The 16,922-nt window shown below is 31.2% G+C and overlaps 1 protein-coding gene across 1 annotated transcript in view; it reads left to right on the top strand.

Annotated features, from left to right (window-relative positions):
* LOC129976582 (adenosine deaminase-like) overlaps positions 1-13,876 on the top strand; it is a 29,800-nt gene extending 15,924 nt beyond the window's left edge. Inside the window, exons 3-8 of the mRNA XM_056090222.1 lie at positions 36-158; positions 1,227-1,477; positions 5,952-6,073; positions 6,892-7,133; positions 11,262-11,388; positions 13,548-13,876. Coding sequence (XP_055946197.1) covers positions 36-158; positions 1,227-1,477; positions 5,952-6,073; positions 6,892-7,133; positions 11,262-11,388; positions 13,548-13,709 — 1,027 coding nt within the window. The 3' untranslated portion in view covers positions 13,710-13,876. The remainder of the gene's footprint in view (positions 1-35; positions 159-1,226; positions 1,478-5,951; positions 6,074-6,891; positions 7,134-11,261; positions 11,389-13,547) is intronic.
* Positions 13,877-16,922: the final 3,046 nt, after the last annotated feature.

Raw genomic sequence — 16,922 nt, 5'->3', positions numbered from 1 at the left:
TGGTTCCATTTGATGAATTCTTGCTTCTTATTTAGGAAGAAAGGAATGCACCTTGATGTTAAAACTTTAGAAGACTTATTCGATCGCTGCAGTATAAAATCTCCATCATGTTTAGCCGATTTTTTGAAGCCTTTCTCCATTTTCTCGCCAGTCATTGCGTAAGTCAGTTTGATATTTTTGAAGATATTTATATTTCTGTTTTTGTATGTATTGCCAGCTGTATTTTTTAACAATATTTGTTCCTTTTTTTATTTTCTCTTATACATAGTATAAGAAAAGTATAGTAATCGCCAAATAATTCGAAGACAGAGATTTTGACAAATTTCCCTGTGTTTAAATGTAACATTTTTGGCATTATGTCTGAGTGAGACAAAGATAATTCAAAAATTCTTTGATCAAATGAATGAAATTGGCAAACTGTCTATACAAAATTATGGCTTTTACATCATTTGAGCAATATCCATTCAGAGGAAATCTATTCGGCTGTTCGAATATAAGTTAACACTATAACTACAAAATGAATAGAGCTAGATAGATGAAATTCGGTACATTGATTTAACATCTATAGTGTAGACATCTTTTAAATCTTGAACCAAATCCAATTACGGATTGACTATATGTCGGTCTGCATTTTCAGAAAAATGTTAACACGATCATTGAAAAACTCAATGACTTAAATATATCAAATTTGGTATGGGATTTGTGATGACTTCATGTGCAATTTTGTGTAAAATTTTTGTTTCAGTAGTTTTAGAAAAACGAGTCTAAAACACAAATTCGATTTTTGGTTACTATTAACCACATTCCAGGGATTGATCGCCAAGTAACTCGCCAAGGATGACATTATACTAGATTCAATAAATGTGCTAAATTCACGACAGAAGTTAATATTTTATAACTATTGTACGCCAATGCCATTTAAGGCGTTCTCTGCCATGAAAAATTTATTAAAATGTATGCGAGAAAGTTTTGGGTGATCAAACAATAATTACCTGCCAAATTTGGTAGCTGAAGATTCAAAGGCCTATTCTATGAAAATTTTCGAGTGATTTTTGGATCAGGCTTTAAACATCATATTAGAAAAATATATTAGTGTATACAATCTGAAACACCCCTTTAGAGAACACGATGACATGTTATTTAAGCTCCCTTGTTTCTTTTTATTAAAATTTTTTTAAATATAGATTTTAAAGAAAAAGGCAATAAATTTGTATTCACTCTTTCAGCGGCGATGCAGGGGCCATTGAAAGAGTGGCTTACGAATTTTGCGAGGATGCAGCTAAGCAAGGCGTGTTTTACTCGGAGGTCCGATACTGCCCGCACCTTTTCTCCTCTTCTTGCAGTCCCGACAAGACAACTTCAAGCCCCCTTTCTCCGAGGGAGGTGGTGATGTGCGTGAATCGGGGTCTTGCCAGAGGATCCGTTGATTTTAAGATCACCGTCAGAAGCATATTGTGCTGTTTCAGAGCCAATCCAGGTGAGTGTCATGCTCGATTTCGCCTTCGATAGCAACCAGGTTAAGTGCTTCATTTTGACCACCACGATGAACAACACGTTCTATTCATTTCCCTTCTTAGAGATTGTATATGTAAGACACATTATATTAAATTTGGTATTGAACTACAATTGCAGTTTTATGTCGAATTTTTGTTTCAATCGGTTGAGACAAACCCGTCTAAAACCCAAATTCGTATTTCGGATATCATGAACTATATGCCACGTATTAATCGCCAAATAACTCGCCAAGGATGACACAATACATTCAGTAAAAATGCTGAATTTATGCCAAAGGTTGATGTTTCGTAACTATTGTATTCCAGTGACATGCAAGGCGTTTCCTGAGATAACACGTTTACTAGAGAGTATGCGAGAAAGTTTTGGGAAGATCACTGCTGTTTGCTGTATTATTTAATTCGCATGCAAATTCACATGCATGAAAGTGCAAAGGTTTATGAGTAATCAATCCGTCGATGGATTTAGTCCAAAATTTGATATATGCATACAGGGTGATTTGAAATTCATGGTACAGACTTGGAGGGGATGTAGAGAACAACGAATAATATTCACATATGAAACCCCAGGTCGCAATCCATTCCTCAGTCATAAATATAGTTTGCCTCAATTCAACTGAAACAAGACGATTTGTTTCCAAGCTCTACAATGGTGATGATATTTTAATGAAATTTTCAGCAGGGGTACATTTATTTAAAATGATTATTTCTTGTACAGTAATCTATGGGCTCACGTTATGTAAAGAAAAAAAAGACAAAGCGTTGAATGACGGTGTTGTTTACAAGGGTAATGTTTAGAAGAACTACACAAAACAGTGTCTATCAAAAGTGACAGATGCTTGATGCCAAAAATGCCAATTATTTCACATACACGTGTAGCAGTTACTGATATTTAAGTACCGAGATTTTCAACTGACTCAGCTTGAATCTCATAAACAAGACTCTTCAGATGCTCCCAGAAAAAGTAATCGATGTTTGATAAGTCTGGAGATCGGAGTGGCCAAGGGACACCACAATTGAAAACTTCATTAAAATATATTTACTAGTGTAGAAGTTAGGAACTAAACGTTTTGTTTCATTTGAATTAAGTCTCCCTGGATTGATGACTAAAGAAATGGATTACGACCTGTGTTTGTTATGTGTTATATTATTCATATCCTTGTTTTCTATCTCCTCTCCAACTTTGTATCATGAATTTGGAAACACCCTGCATGTGTATATCTAAAATTCTGATGATAAAATCAGATGCAAGATATCATCTATCTGTGTCTCTCACTTATCAAGCTCACATGTACACGGTTGCAAATACAGACAGGCTCTCCTCCAGCAGAATTCGTCCAAATTTTGAAAGAAATAAGCTCTTTTGGAGTAAAGAACATGGACCAAATTCCATTTGTGTGCGTGTTTGTTTTATTGAGTTATTGTGTTCGAATGCAGACCATCAATTGTAATTTCAGACTCAAAAAATTTTTAAAATTCTGATTTCTCTTTTTTAAATCTCTGACTCAAAAATAAAATTATCAAAATCTCTCAGTCCTGAATATATTTTGGCAATGAAAACTTAATTTAATACAATAAAAATTTAATCTCTGTAGTATAGACCTAAAAATTTAAATGCAAGTTCAAATGTGAAAGTCGTACTGCAAAACAACTATTATTCATTTCGGTGGCTTAAAAATTCACAAAATAAATCAAACGCTATTTAAAAAAAAAATCGATATAGTTCTCTTTTCGAATCTCATGTTGTTGTTTTTTTAAACTGAGAAATATAAAACTAGCATTTTATTTCAGTTCATATAATGATGAGAATAAAGGAATATGTGTCAACGGATAATTACCGAATAGTTAGTTTGGTTCAAATTTTAATGTAAATTCCACTTATTATATACATAAGTCCCGCTTGATGGGTTCCTATCGTGTTCACAAACGCATGTTTAAACTAACAAGCAGTATGCTAAGCAGCAGGATTCTGTTGCCGTAGAATTTTCTAAGGTATCAGCACAACTATCGGAAGTAGTCTCCTATACACTTTCTCGTATATTTTCTAATAAATTTATCATGCCAGAGAACGCCTTGCATGATACTGGGGTATAAAAGATACGAAATATTAGCCTTTGGCTTGAATTTAGCATTTTGACTGAATCTGTCATGTTATTCTTGGCGATCAATCCTTTGAATGCGGTTAGTAGTATCCGAATTTGTGTTATGGATACGTTTTTTCCAGCCGATTGAAACAAAACTACGCTTGTAATCACAAAATGGCATACCTGATTGATAAATTTAAGTCATTGCATTTTTGAATTAAAAGTTTACGTGTTTCTGAAAGTAGATACAGGCTGATGGTTCATCTCCCAATATCATAGCTGTCTACACAAGATGTGTTAAGTCTGTTTACTAAATCTTATTTATCAATCTCTCTCCGTTTTGCAGTTGTCATGCGAAATGATATTCGAAAAACCGGAAAACAAACCCCCTCTGCACAAATTTTACTCAAAATTTGATAGAAATATGCAAATTTGAGGCAAAGATTTTATACCAAATTTCAACCATCTAGCCGAAAGAAGTTTTGAGTTACTTTTGTCACAGATAGACATACTACCAAAAATGTATTTTACGAACCCAGGGAGGTCTAAAATGTGGTGATTCGCCAAAATTCGAGTTCGAAATTTTTTGACGATTGCTATATTTTTGTTGTATATTATGTATACGATTGTATGAACTATACTAAGTATATGAAGAAGTACTAAATACGGCACATTTTGTTCTTCATATATAATGGGTTGTTTCATTTCCGATAATAAGGGCTAAAATTTGGAACCGATGTAAGCTGTTGTTGATCAGATTACATATTGTATTCCGTTTGTTTAAGTCGGTACCTTTTCGAATTATGGTGTTCAAATATTCGCAAATATGGAGATCGACAGAAGACGAATCCGTTCACTAATAAGGTAAATAATCTGATACAGATCTCATTATAAATCTATGTCTCTGTGTAAAAAGAGCTAACATATGTGGTACAGAAATCGCTTGCATTACATATTGAAGAATAACAACAACCAAATAGAAACAAATCATCGTCCGAATTTCAGACTGTTCCATTGAATATTTTTACCCCAGACGCAGCAGTAAAGATTTGCTTTGTTAATTAATGTATGTACAAAAATGTTCTGGGAGTGTCCACTGTGTCACCAAAATTTCCATTTATTAAGAGAAAGAATTCAAGACATAGATTTTGAACAGAAAGTTTAATCGAGCCCTAACATTGACTTAACCGCTGCCAGATGGATAATAACTATGACTCGCCTAAGAAAATGGATGTTCATATATTCCAAAACAATTATCTTAAAAAAATTGTTTTTGTATTATTTTAGAAATAAAAAAATATCTTTTCAATGACATCAATTTCATTTCTACACAGTTTCCCTTAATTTTAATTATATCTTTGTAATTCAAATTGAAAAACAATTGATTTGATGTAATGCTTATGATGGAATTATAATTCATCTGCCAAAAATTCACTTATGGGTTTTTTTCCATTCGTTTACTTCCGCTTGTATTTCATAGTATATACACTTTTTAATTTGCAGTAAACTGATTCAATTGAATTCATGTGTTTCAGTCGGATAGAGTAACAAAGTGAATTTTTAAAAAAAATACATATATAAGTGCATTCTGTATGAATAATTCAACAGCCTAAAAAGTCAATAATCTGGATGGACAAGCTGGTTTACAAATGCTGCTAGTGTAGTATGCAATCTTGTAGTCAAAATTTCAGTTCTGTATGAGATTTTGTAGCCGATTCATTGAAAAGTGCTATTCACTTTCTTCAATGTATTACATGTGTAATATCCGGTAGGGATAAGCTGGCAGGCTTTCTTGAGACCTTCGAGGACATGATAACGGAGATTTTTCCGTCGTCCTGCCATAGGGGTAGCTCGTCTTCCTCGGGATCTGAGCTTCCGGGTTCGAGTCCTGGTTCGGGCATGGTTGTTATTCATCCTGTGTTCTATCTGTGAGGTGTGTGAAAGAACCCCCCCCCCATGTAAAAAAAGGCTGTGCAAGCGAATGTGTGAGTGTCATCTTCATATGAGCTAGAAGTCAGGCTTCTGCCCTCGGGTGCTCAGGGGTCTTTACCCTCAGAAGCTACTGCTCCCCCTTTCCGTGGTAATGCGGACACGGCATCATCAACTGAGATTTTACTATATATGCAAGACATATTTTTTTTAACTTCATGCAGTTTTTTTTTATAACCCAAAATTGTTTGGAAGTCACGTGCCATTCACCAGTATTCGAGGGTTATTAGTTTTTTAGATCATTTTTACTTGAAGAGTTTCACGAAATTTCATAATAAGAAGGGTGGACGATCGATTTTTCATAACATAAAAAGTTCTTGTTGCGTGTTACTTTTTGCGCCACTAATAGCCTTTTTATTACTTTCAGAATGGTCTAATGACATCCTTGAACTTTGTCTCGAGTTTCAGAATTGCGGGGTTGTCGGGATCGATGTCGCCGGGGACGAAGCCACCGGGCTGGCAGCGCCGGAAATAGTCGCCGTTTTCAGGGTGAGAATTAAAAATCCCATGACTTGTTTTAAAATGATTTTTGTTACATAAACCTACGATTGCGTGTTTCATTAATTTAAGAAGCATATACATTCTAATTCATTGCCTAAATGTGTACCTATGTACGTTTTTCTAATTTAAAATCTAGACATATAAAATTCTAAAGTACGTGGAATAGAAATTGCTCTTATTACTTATTACCGATTGGCAATAATCAAATATAAACAAATTGCTATAAGAATATTTGATTGCTTATTGCTTTACTGAATGTTTTTACAACTGCACTAAATTCAACATTTCGCAAAATAAGGGAACAGCAAATTATTATTAGAAGAACTCCGGAGAGGGTTCGCCATGTCCTTAATATTCCATTCAGTCAAAGGGATTAAGATGTAATATATATATATATATATATATATATATATCAAGAAATAGGTGCCAAACAGAAAGTTTAATCGAACGCAAAAGTAGGTTTAACTGTCACTAGCTGAGGAATTGTAATGGTTTTACCTATTGAAACTGATGGCCATATCTTCAAAAACTATTATTGTTCGAAAATAATATTTGCATTATCTTATCTTTTAAATTATCTTTTTAATAATATCGGATTTCATTTCTGTGCAATTTTTCCCATTATTATTTTTATTTAAAAAAATTAAGGAGAAGACAGTTATTTTAAAATCAAAGTTGATAAAATTAGATCGCTGGATGCGGTTTCATTCTTTGGTTTTTTAAAAAAAATATTCTAAATATGTAGATTTAGATATATTATTATCATATTATTCTCTTTTGATTCATTCTGGAACTGTTTACTATAGGCAGCGGAACGTCAAGGCATACATCGCACAGCCCATGCTGGAGAGGCCGGTCCTGCCGAAAATGTTTGCAAGGCCGTAAATGACATGCTCGCCGAACGCATTGGACACGGGTATCACGTGGTGGATGACCCTGATCTCTATGCCGAATGCTTGGAGCAAGGAATTCACTTCGAGACCTGTCCATATTCTAGCGTTCTCACAGGGTCGGTGCCGTTGACAGACGCGAAGCATCCCATTGTCAGGTAACGCATGTCTCAAAGATGTTTAGGGAATGACTCATATCGGCTGAGGCATTATTTTTATTTTCTCGACTGTGAAGTGTAAAAAAGAAGAAAGAATTGTGATCATTAAAGGATTCGGACTCGAGAATTTGAAGGATCTTAGCATTTCTGAACTTTCTGAGTCACGAAAACATATGCTTGGAATTATGTATCTCTCTGTGGAGGCGGTGACCAAGCACATTTTCAGTTTGAAGGGTGAAATTTAGTTTACGGATTTAATACCAGATTTGAAGTTTTCTATAAAATGGAACCATGAATGGAATCCATTCAGAGGAAGTTTTGAGCTACAAAATATAAAGAACTAGATAGATAAAATTTGGTACGTGGGTTTCGCATCAAGTTTGTTATTAAATGCATCAAAAAGATGTCGGACTGTTGGTTTGTTTTTGAATGGATGTGGGGATTTGAATAATTCCTCCACTTAAAATGTTCAGAGCTTCAAGAAACAACGCAACGGCCTTCTTTAACCCTTATGTCATTTTGTATAGTATACAATACATACAACTTTAGAAAAATATACTACCACTATAAAATAAAAATATATATAAAATATAAAAAATATAAAAAAATATATATAAAATATAAAATAAGCTACCTATATGCATTTTTTTTGCTTTTCTTCAAAAAAGCAATCTTGCCACGATAAGGGTTAAAGTCACAGAAAACAAAAATTGAGGAGTTATGAAGAAAATTTAACGAATGTCTACACATTTACTGCGCAGTAATAACAGAAATAGAACCTCAAAATCTCGTTCCCGATCACGTCCGGGTCACCACTTGTGGTGATTTGAATGATTCCTCCACTTAAAATTTTCACGCTTCACAAACCGCCACAGATGTAAAAGTGATAACTTAAAAGCATAACAAGTCAGGTAAATGAAATTCGTTTCATAGCTTATTAAATATTTGACAAATTTTGAGCTAAATATTCCAGTGGGTTGACCTTCTATCTATCCGTACTTTCCTATGTATATAAACGCAATCACCGAAATGAATTTAATTTGGTATGTGATCTTGTGACTAGAGTTGTAGTTTTGTGTCAAACTGTGAGCAGGATTTCACATCAGATTTCTGTCAAAGATTGATCTTTTGTAACTACTGTTCGCCAATGCCATGTAATTAATACACAAGTATCGGATTTCTTTATTTTACAATGGGGCACTCAACCCTCATGTGTGGAAGTCTGAAAATAAAGCTCTGAATACTCGTGGTGTTCACAGCATTGCTCAGTGTCCACAATTTGATATGAGTGTGTGTGTGTGTGTGGGGGGGGTCCTAACACTTTCATTAGAGAGAATATGAGACAGTTTTTGAGAGAATTCTCGCGCTCGTTTTTCCGGCAACTAATATTAATCATAAATTTCCTTGATAAGAATAATGAGAAATCAGTCACAATTTAATATTACACAATAAGGAATCCCTTTAGTTTTTAATTCATTTTTGAGTCGATGTTTTATATAATATTATGTTTTAAATGAATGATAGTTCAAAAGATTGTATAAGATTAAAAGAAGCGGAAGTGGTCTTCTCAAGATATTCGCACAAATTTCTCTATAAATGGATTTTTCCCTCTCCCTAACATAAAAACTGTGAACTTCGGGAAAGGTGGAGAACTCCACTAGTGCGCAGAGCCTACGTATGAGAGTTTCGTACTTCCTAGTATAATAAAAAAAAACAAAAATAAATAAATAAAAAAAAAAATGGAATATACATTTTGAATACCTTTTCTACGTTGTATTCGTACCTTTCTTCTACCACTTGAAACATAACATCATATTAAATTATAATTTTAAAGTAAAGCGATCACATACTAAATTTCTTTTATCTAAGTCATTGCGTTTTTGACATGCCAATTTACAGTCTTCTTGGAGGATTTGGTTCAAAATCTGATATGAATATACATTTTACATATTAAAATTATGTACCAAATTTTATACATACTAAGGGAATACATCTCCGCGAATCAATTTATGATTCTTTTGAGATCACTACTTGATCCCAGCTCTCTTCGTCCTTCAGTTAGTAATAGTTTCTGCTAGCATTAAGAAATTATAAATACATACGTTATTAAAAGTCAATTTAAATTATTTCAAATTGTATGAACTCTGATTTTTTTCAACTACTAAAGACTAAATCTTCAGTTTCTAAAATTAAAATTTTCTGATAGAGATGTATATGTTAGAAAGCAAATACATATAATTCTAAGGTTTTCAAAAATTAGAAGTGAATTAATTCTTTTTCTCTGTTATGTAAGATGTATGCCATCAAAATTGCTGACTTAATGTTAACATCATCGAAATAATTCCCGCAGACAGCGAGTATTAACTTTGATGATTATATTTTATTATAAAAGATTCCGTATTAAAATTAAACAGCAATAATGATAGAGCATTTTGAGCCATTAACTATGCTTAAAATAGTGAAATAAATTCGCGACAAAAATTGCTGACGCTTTTAAAGTTTGGGATCTTCGTTATGTAAAGTAAAATGCATACAAGTCTATTTCGTTCATTCCTTCTTGATGTTCTTACGAATGATTCTTCAACACATACCTTTGCTATAACTTCCCATTTTTGATTATTTTGATTTTTTAATCGAAAATGCTCGATTCAATTCTTTTTTTTATTTCTTTTCTTTAATTTCTTTAATTCTTTTTTTTTCGTATTATTCATTCAAACATTGTCACAAATATAGCGTTTTAGCGAAGTCAGCATGTAAACAATCATGTATTACATGTAAATCATGTATTACATGTAATAATGTAAACAATTATTAATATATATATATATATATATATATATATATATATATATATATATATATATATGTATAATTTCCTCTGAATGGATTATATTAAAAATTTCATTGTCATAGCTCAAAGCGTTTTTGATTTATCGTGTTAACAGATCTACATCATTCAAAGAATGTTTTTCTTTTTCCTGACTAAGAGGGATCATAAACTTACAGATTCGTCAAAATCTCGAGTTCGAAATTTTTGAAGATTACAATAATTTCTTTTTACATGTTTTGTCTACGGGAAAATATAAAATGTTTTGCTCTTTCATAACCATTTCATTCTTAGAAGAATTAGAAACGAAATGCATTTTTTGTTGCATAATCTTTATTTAGATTTGCAATTATATGATTGAATATAATTCATTTTGAAAGGGAAAACGATATTTGAAAGAATAATTTAAATTTTGTTTCTATAGCATTCTTATAAGGACCAGAAGAATATTTATTTAAGGCAGTGTATGTATGGGTGGAGGGAGGAAAGAAAATTGTGGGATTCCACTTGTACAAATAATAAAATAAAAATGTTTAGAGTATCTAAGAGAACCAACAAAAAGTAGTCACCGACCGAAAAATATTAAAGAAGAGAACATGAAAATGTTCATAATATTGTATAAGCTTACTTTCACATTCAAATCTCATACATTTTTAGATATTTCTTTTATATTAGAAAGTCAACATGACCGAAAAAAGGGTTTATAAAATCATGATTTTAATTTGAAATTTCTTCAATGTTTATATTTTAAACTGATTTCCCGTACCCTTATGAGAGCTGATTAACAAAGGTTGAGAGAATAGTCAAAAATATGAAATAATTAAAAAATTTAAAAGAATTTTTGATGTCAATAGAAAACATAAATAGTAATCATTGGAGTGAGACACAACTAAATGTGAAAGAGAAAGCTGGGACTGGATTACTAAGAAGTTGTGAACAACTCTCTTGAGACCTTTATGTTTTCAAAGGAAATTAAAAATTGCCAAAAACTTGTTTATACGATTACAGAGAATTTCTTTCTGGCATGTTACTTAAAGTAAAATAGATAATGCCAATCAGAAACAAAACAAAACAAAAAAAGTTGGAAAATTGATATTTATTACTGGAGTGCGAGGAACAGAACAAATGAGTTTATAGAGAGTTAAAAGTGGAAGAGAAAACTAGAATTGTTTTATTAAAAGTTTGAGAACAACTATCTTGAGACCTTTATATTTTCAAGGGAAATTAAAAATTACCGAACTCTTGAATATAGGGAATTTTTCTGGCATGTTGTTTTAGATAACGTATTTTTGCATGCGAAGGTTTGCCGAAGACAATGCGAACTTTTCCGTCAGCAGAGACGATCCCACAATCATACAGAAAACTCTGGATCAAGAATACGACTTCCTGCGGGGCTTTGGCTTGAAGGACGTCCATTTTGCGAGAGCGGTAAGATAAAGTAGAAAAAAATTTCTTTTTCATTTATGCAAGCTGATATGCCCGGCTCTGTTGGAGCGAAAATATTTTCGTATTTTTAATTTTATGGGTATTTTCTCATAAAATATTATGATATGTAGAATTCTGTTATCGCAAGCAACTCTATTTTATTTTTGATTAAAATAATGACAGTTGCACCACCAATTGTAATTCGAAATTCTGAGGTTTTTTTTGTAAAATGAGACATTGCATGATGCATTTTAAAAAATGATGTAAATAAATTTTTTTTCTCATGTAAGTAATAATTTTTAAAGAATGATTCAAAATTCGATTAGGTACTTCTAGTTCCACAGTTTTTCGTTTTATTGTGTTATTCACATGCTAAAGATAATTGGTTGTAGATAGTGCAAATTAATGAGAATGTGCGAATCAAGTAGTTTAGATGTATAATATACCAGCCCGTATTTGGCGACCATCCGGTTTGTCAGTATTATTGCTCGCTAAAATGTTCAGTAAATATTTTATGTAACTTGTTCTCATAATACGTATTTCAGCAAAATATAGTCATATTATTCACTTAAACTATTATGTAGGCCTTAAGTCGTTCTGTTCATTGTATTACGCATCTGTCTCTAATTTTCTATAATGCTCTTAAAACTCAAACTTAAATTAAAGTGGAAATAATGAAACTAAAGTTAATATAAAGATGTATTTTAGTGATTCCTAGCATGTCTTTAAAAAAATTATGAGAAATGAAAGCAGAATCATTCGGCATTGAAGTCTTATGTGCACTATAGAATACTTTTCATAGTTTATAATAGCTCATAGAATTATTCAATAAATATTTAAAGAATTCAATGAAAAATTCAGTTTTTAATTTTATTTTTAAAAGGATGTAAACGCTGTCAATAATAATATTTTATTTTTTTTCGGTTTATAAACATATTTCAAAAAATACTGAAGTTTTAATTTTAAACAGTCCTTTGGTCCTAATGAATCATACTCTGCAAAGTATTCTTGACTCTCCAAATTTTAAATAAATAAATATACGTTTCTATCATTTGCGATCAAATTTGACCGCTTTATAAAATTTTGAATATTTCAATATTAGAACAATCGACATTTTTATAATTTAAGCCAATCATTCCTAAGAAACTCTGGGAGATGATTGACTTCTTTGAGACAATCGATGAAGTGATCTAAAATCACCCGTTTTTATAGAATGAGGATATTGAAACTTTCATAAATTGGTCAGCTTTAATGATTGATTGAGTTGATTGGAGTGCAACTCCTTTTATTTAAAATATTAGCATCTCAAGGATATTGTGTTAAATATGATTTACAGAGCAGAGTATATATGTAAAAATTTAAAATTCGTAATTCATCAGCCTTTATTGACACAATTTACATAAAATATAATTATTTATTACATTTAGACCCTCTGTCAGCAGACCCTCTGTCATGTCTATTACTGAAGGTTTACAAATTAGCTGTTGGACTCCGATTAGAATAGATGTACATATTAAACAATTTTTACCTTGAATGAAACTGTTTAATTGAATTCGTAATATAGGTATTGTAAAAGATCATAGAAGACGATTCCTTGCATTTACTTTTCAAAAAATATCATGTTTCATATTTATTTCATTTCATACAGACGCGTGCTAGAAATTACATTTGTATATATTTAATTTGGAATGATTGTTAACTTATTTTTTAATTTGAGCTTTTGTCAATATGATGGCAACGCGCTGATAAAAGTTAATTTCTCCCATTAACTTGCAACGTGCTCGTGCAGATTAAATTTTATTTTTATTTTGCTAGAAATAAATTGTTGAAAAATATAATTAAACTATTTTTAAAAAATTCATAAAAATAAATTTCATTTGCTTGTTAAAACATTAGATTTATTGAAAAGATTATTTTTGTAAACTTCAATATGATGTAAAAATCAATTTTGTACTGTAATGTTTTATGAAGTTATAGCGTAAGAAAGTCACCATTTTGCACATCCTTGGCCGCCAAATTTGGTAGCTATAGGTAGAACGATCTGGCCTGTAGAGCGCTAACACATCCACAAGATCTTTTTATGCAAGATCTAAAAAAAAAAAAAAAAAAAAAAAAAAAATTGGGATTCTTTTTTTTAACAGCAATTTTTTTCTTTCTTTCAGAATTTTAATGCCATCCGCAGCTGCTTCCTTCCTGATGATGAGAAAGAGCTCCTGATGCAGAAAATGCTTCAAGTTTACGGATATGAGCAGGCATTGCCGGGAGAGAATAATGATCTGGAATATATTCTACCGAAGGCTTTGGCAGGAAAAGGGGACTTCTAAAATAATTTCCTTCCACAAGATCTTTTTTTTTATTTACATATGTTTGGTTATTTAGTTTAATTTTTCAATCGCTAAAAAATCGTTTGTATTTTTTTTGTTATAGTTACTTTTGTTACGTTTACGAAATTTAACTGCTGTTCAGTGATGGAATAAAATTTATGTTTTTACATTTTTTTATTAATTTCAAACATTTAAATGAGGGCAAAATGTGAAATTGCTCTTAAAATCAATCTTTTTTATTTTCTTGTCGGTTTTAACCATATTTATAAAGTTGAAAATTTATTAAAAATATCTCTAGAAATAAAATATATTTTTTAATACATATTATCGAATGGCAGTATCAAATGTAAAAAAGGCGCCTTATTAACATTTCAGACAGTTACAATGAATATCTTTACAGTGAATATGAAGAGGTATTTCGTTTCTGCTTTTGGAAGTTTACTTTCCCCAATTATATCTTTCATCATTTCTAGGAGACATTTTTATACTGTTCAACTAGCCGCCTTTGGCGACCAGCCGGTTCGCCAATCTTAGTGTTCGTTAAAATTTTAATAATTAAATATTTTATGCAATTCCAACTTCTTCAGCAAAATATTTTATTCTTCAGCAAAATATTTTAAAACTTCAAATTTTGATAGTCATATAATTCACTCATAATATTATAAAGGCCTTCAGTCATAACGTGATATGTATCTCTCTAATTTTCTGTTACCCCTTGTAGAATTTATGCTTTAAATTAAAGTGTAAAGGATTAATCTGCAATTAATATAACAATATTTTTTACTGAAACAAAGCATTTTTTTAATAATATGATTACTGATAATAGAGTCACTGAGCGTTTAAACTTTATGGGCACTAAAGAATATCTTTCTTAATTTATGTAATATCTCAAGCATTTGTCAACAAAATTTTCTCAGATTCATCATGAATGGATCGATTCATTAACAATGTTTCATTTTAAATGCATCAAACACTCAGAAAATAAAATGAATCGTTTAAAATAATCTGTCGAAAACAGGTTTAAAAAAACTACTTAAAAAACGATGTACTTAAAACTATAAGCATATATAAAAAATATATATAACTAACATAAATACAATTTAATTACAAAAGCATGCAACTAACCTAAAAATAATTTAAATCATTGAAAACAGGTTAAAAAAAAACTACTTAAAAAACGACGTACTTAAAACTATAAGCATATATAAAAAATATATATATAACTAACATAAATACAATTTAATTACAAAAGCATGCAACTAACCTAAAAATAATTTAAATCATTGTAAACAGGTTAAAAAAAACTACTTAAAAAACGATGTACTTAAAACTATAAGCATATACAAAAAATATATAACATAAATACAATTTACTTACAAAAGCATACAACTAACCTAAAAGTAATTTAAATCGTCCGTTGATAATGGTTGCCATGCCAACGATCAGAACACAGTGCGCATGCGTGAATTTTCTTCGCCTTTTACGTAACGCAAATGCGTGAATTTTTCTACGCCAGTTGGGGTAACGCTATGAAGATTAGACATTTTTAATTTCCTTTATTCTGTGCTATTTTAATTCAAAAGTACTTCAGAATGAATCTGAAACATGGATTAATTAACAATGTTTAATTTTAAATGCATAAAACATTAAGAAAATAAACAGAATCGTTTGAAATAATCCGTCGAAAAATGTTAACCCTAGCCTAATTACTGTTGGGAGAAAAAAACAACTGATGCCTTACTTATTTGGCGATGGGGAAAATGGAAGATTTTTTTGGCGGAAAAGTTGGCGTTGGGAAAAATGGAAGATTTTTTTGGCGGGAAAGTTAGTTTTTAATTAATAATGGACTACCCCTAACATTTAGGGGGATGAAAAATAGATGTTGGCCGATTCTCATAGATACCGGATAAGCACAAAAAATTTCATCAAAATCGGTCAAGCCGTTTCGGAGGAGTATGGCAACGAAAACTGTGACACGAGAATTTTATATATTAGATAGTATATTAAAATATCACATGTTTTGCATGCTTTCTAGAAAACTACCCGTTTTCTTAAGCTTCAAACTATAGCTTGCAGAGCATCTTATATCCTTACAACTAAACTAATACTCCAAGCAATTTAAAATTCCTTCGGCTTGTTTATTCTTTCAACATAACAGCGCATCTTACAAACATTGCCAGATTCCAGAAGGTTTACAATTGATCATCAGCTATTATACAAAAAATAAATAAAATAATATTAACAAAATATGTTTATCAAAGAAAAAATCGTTTGCTTTTACTTTTTAATAATATTTTAACAAAATAAAAATAGTAGAAGTTATAAAATGTCTGAAAAGGAATCGTCTGCTAAATGTCTATTAACAGATTTAGATTATGATATTTACCGAACAATATATAAACGTTTGCTCTTTAAATCTGCATTCATAATTTTATTTTATTGTGTTCAAAAATATTATCTGTTTTTAAATGTAAAAGAATTTTAAACCAGGCTGGAGTGGTCTCACCAAAAAATTCTAGCATATTCTCTAATAAATTTATCATGACAGAGAACGCCTTGCATGACAATGGCGTACAAAAGTTACGAAATATTAACTTTTGGCGTGAATTTCGTATTTTTACTGAATCCGTCGGGTCACCCTTGGTGAATTATTTGACGATTAATACCTGCATGCGGTTAATAGTATTAAAAAAAATTGAATTTGTGTTGATCGCAAAACTTAATGTCGATCAAAAAAGAGTCTTTGATATGATCACAAATAAAATGACACAACTGATAATACGCTGTTTTGTGAGTGGAACTGGTGACACTGGAAAGAGTGTTTTAATAAAAATACTCTAAAAATTTGGGTTAAGACGTATTTAAACAAAAAAAAGTGGCAGTTAGTGCTCCAACAGGAATAGCTGCATTCAATGTGAATAGATTGACTGTACATAGACTATTGCAGCTGCCTGTAGAACACAAGCAAACACCGAAGTACAAGCCACTTTCTAATGAAGTGCTCCAATTTCTGAGATCAGATTTGAAAGAAGTAGTGTTGTTTATCATAGACGAAGTGTCGATGATATCCAATGTTACTTTAACATATATTCATTTATGCTTATCTGAAATATTCGACACAAGCGACGATCAGATCACAAGAAAACATCTTGTAGTTTTCGGAGATCTCTTACAGCTTCCGCCGGTAAGAGAAAAGTCACCTTTTGAAAAACT

The sequence above is a fragment of the Argiope bruennichi genome, chromosome 7 (assembly GCF_947563725.1).
Source record: "Argiope bruennichi chromosome 7, qqArgBrue1.1, whole genome shotgun sequence".
NCBI lineage: Eukaryota > Metazoa > Arthropoda > Arachnida > Araneae > Araneidae > Argiope > Argiope bruennichi.
Note: the sequence above shows the minus strand (reverse complement) of the source record. Positions and strands in the feature narration are given on the sequence as shown.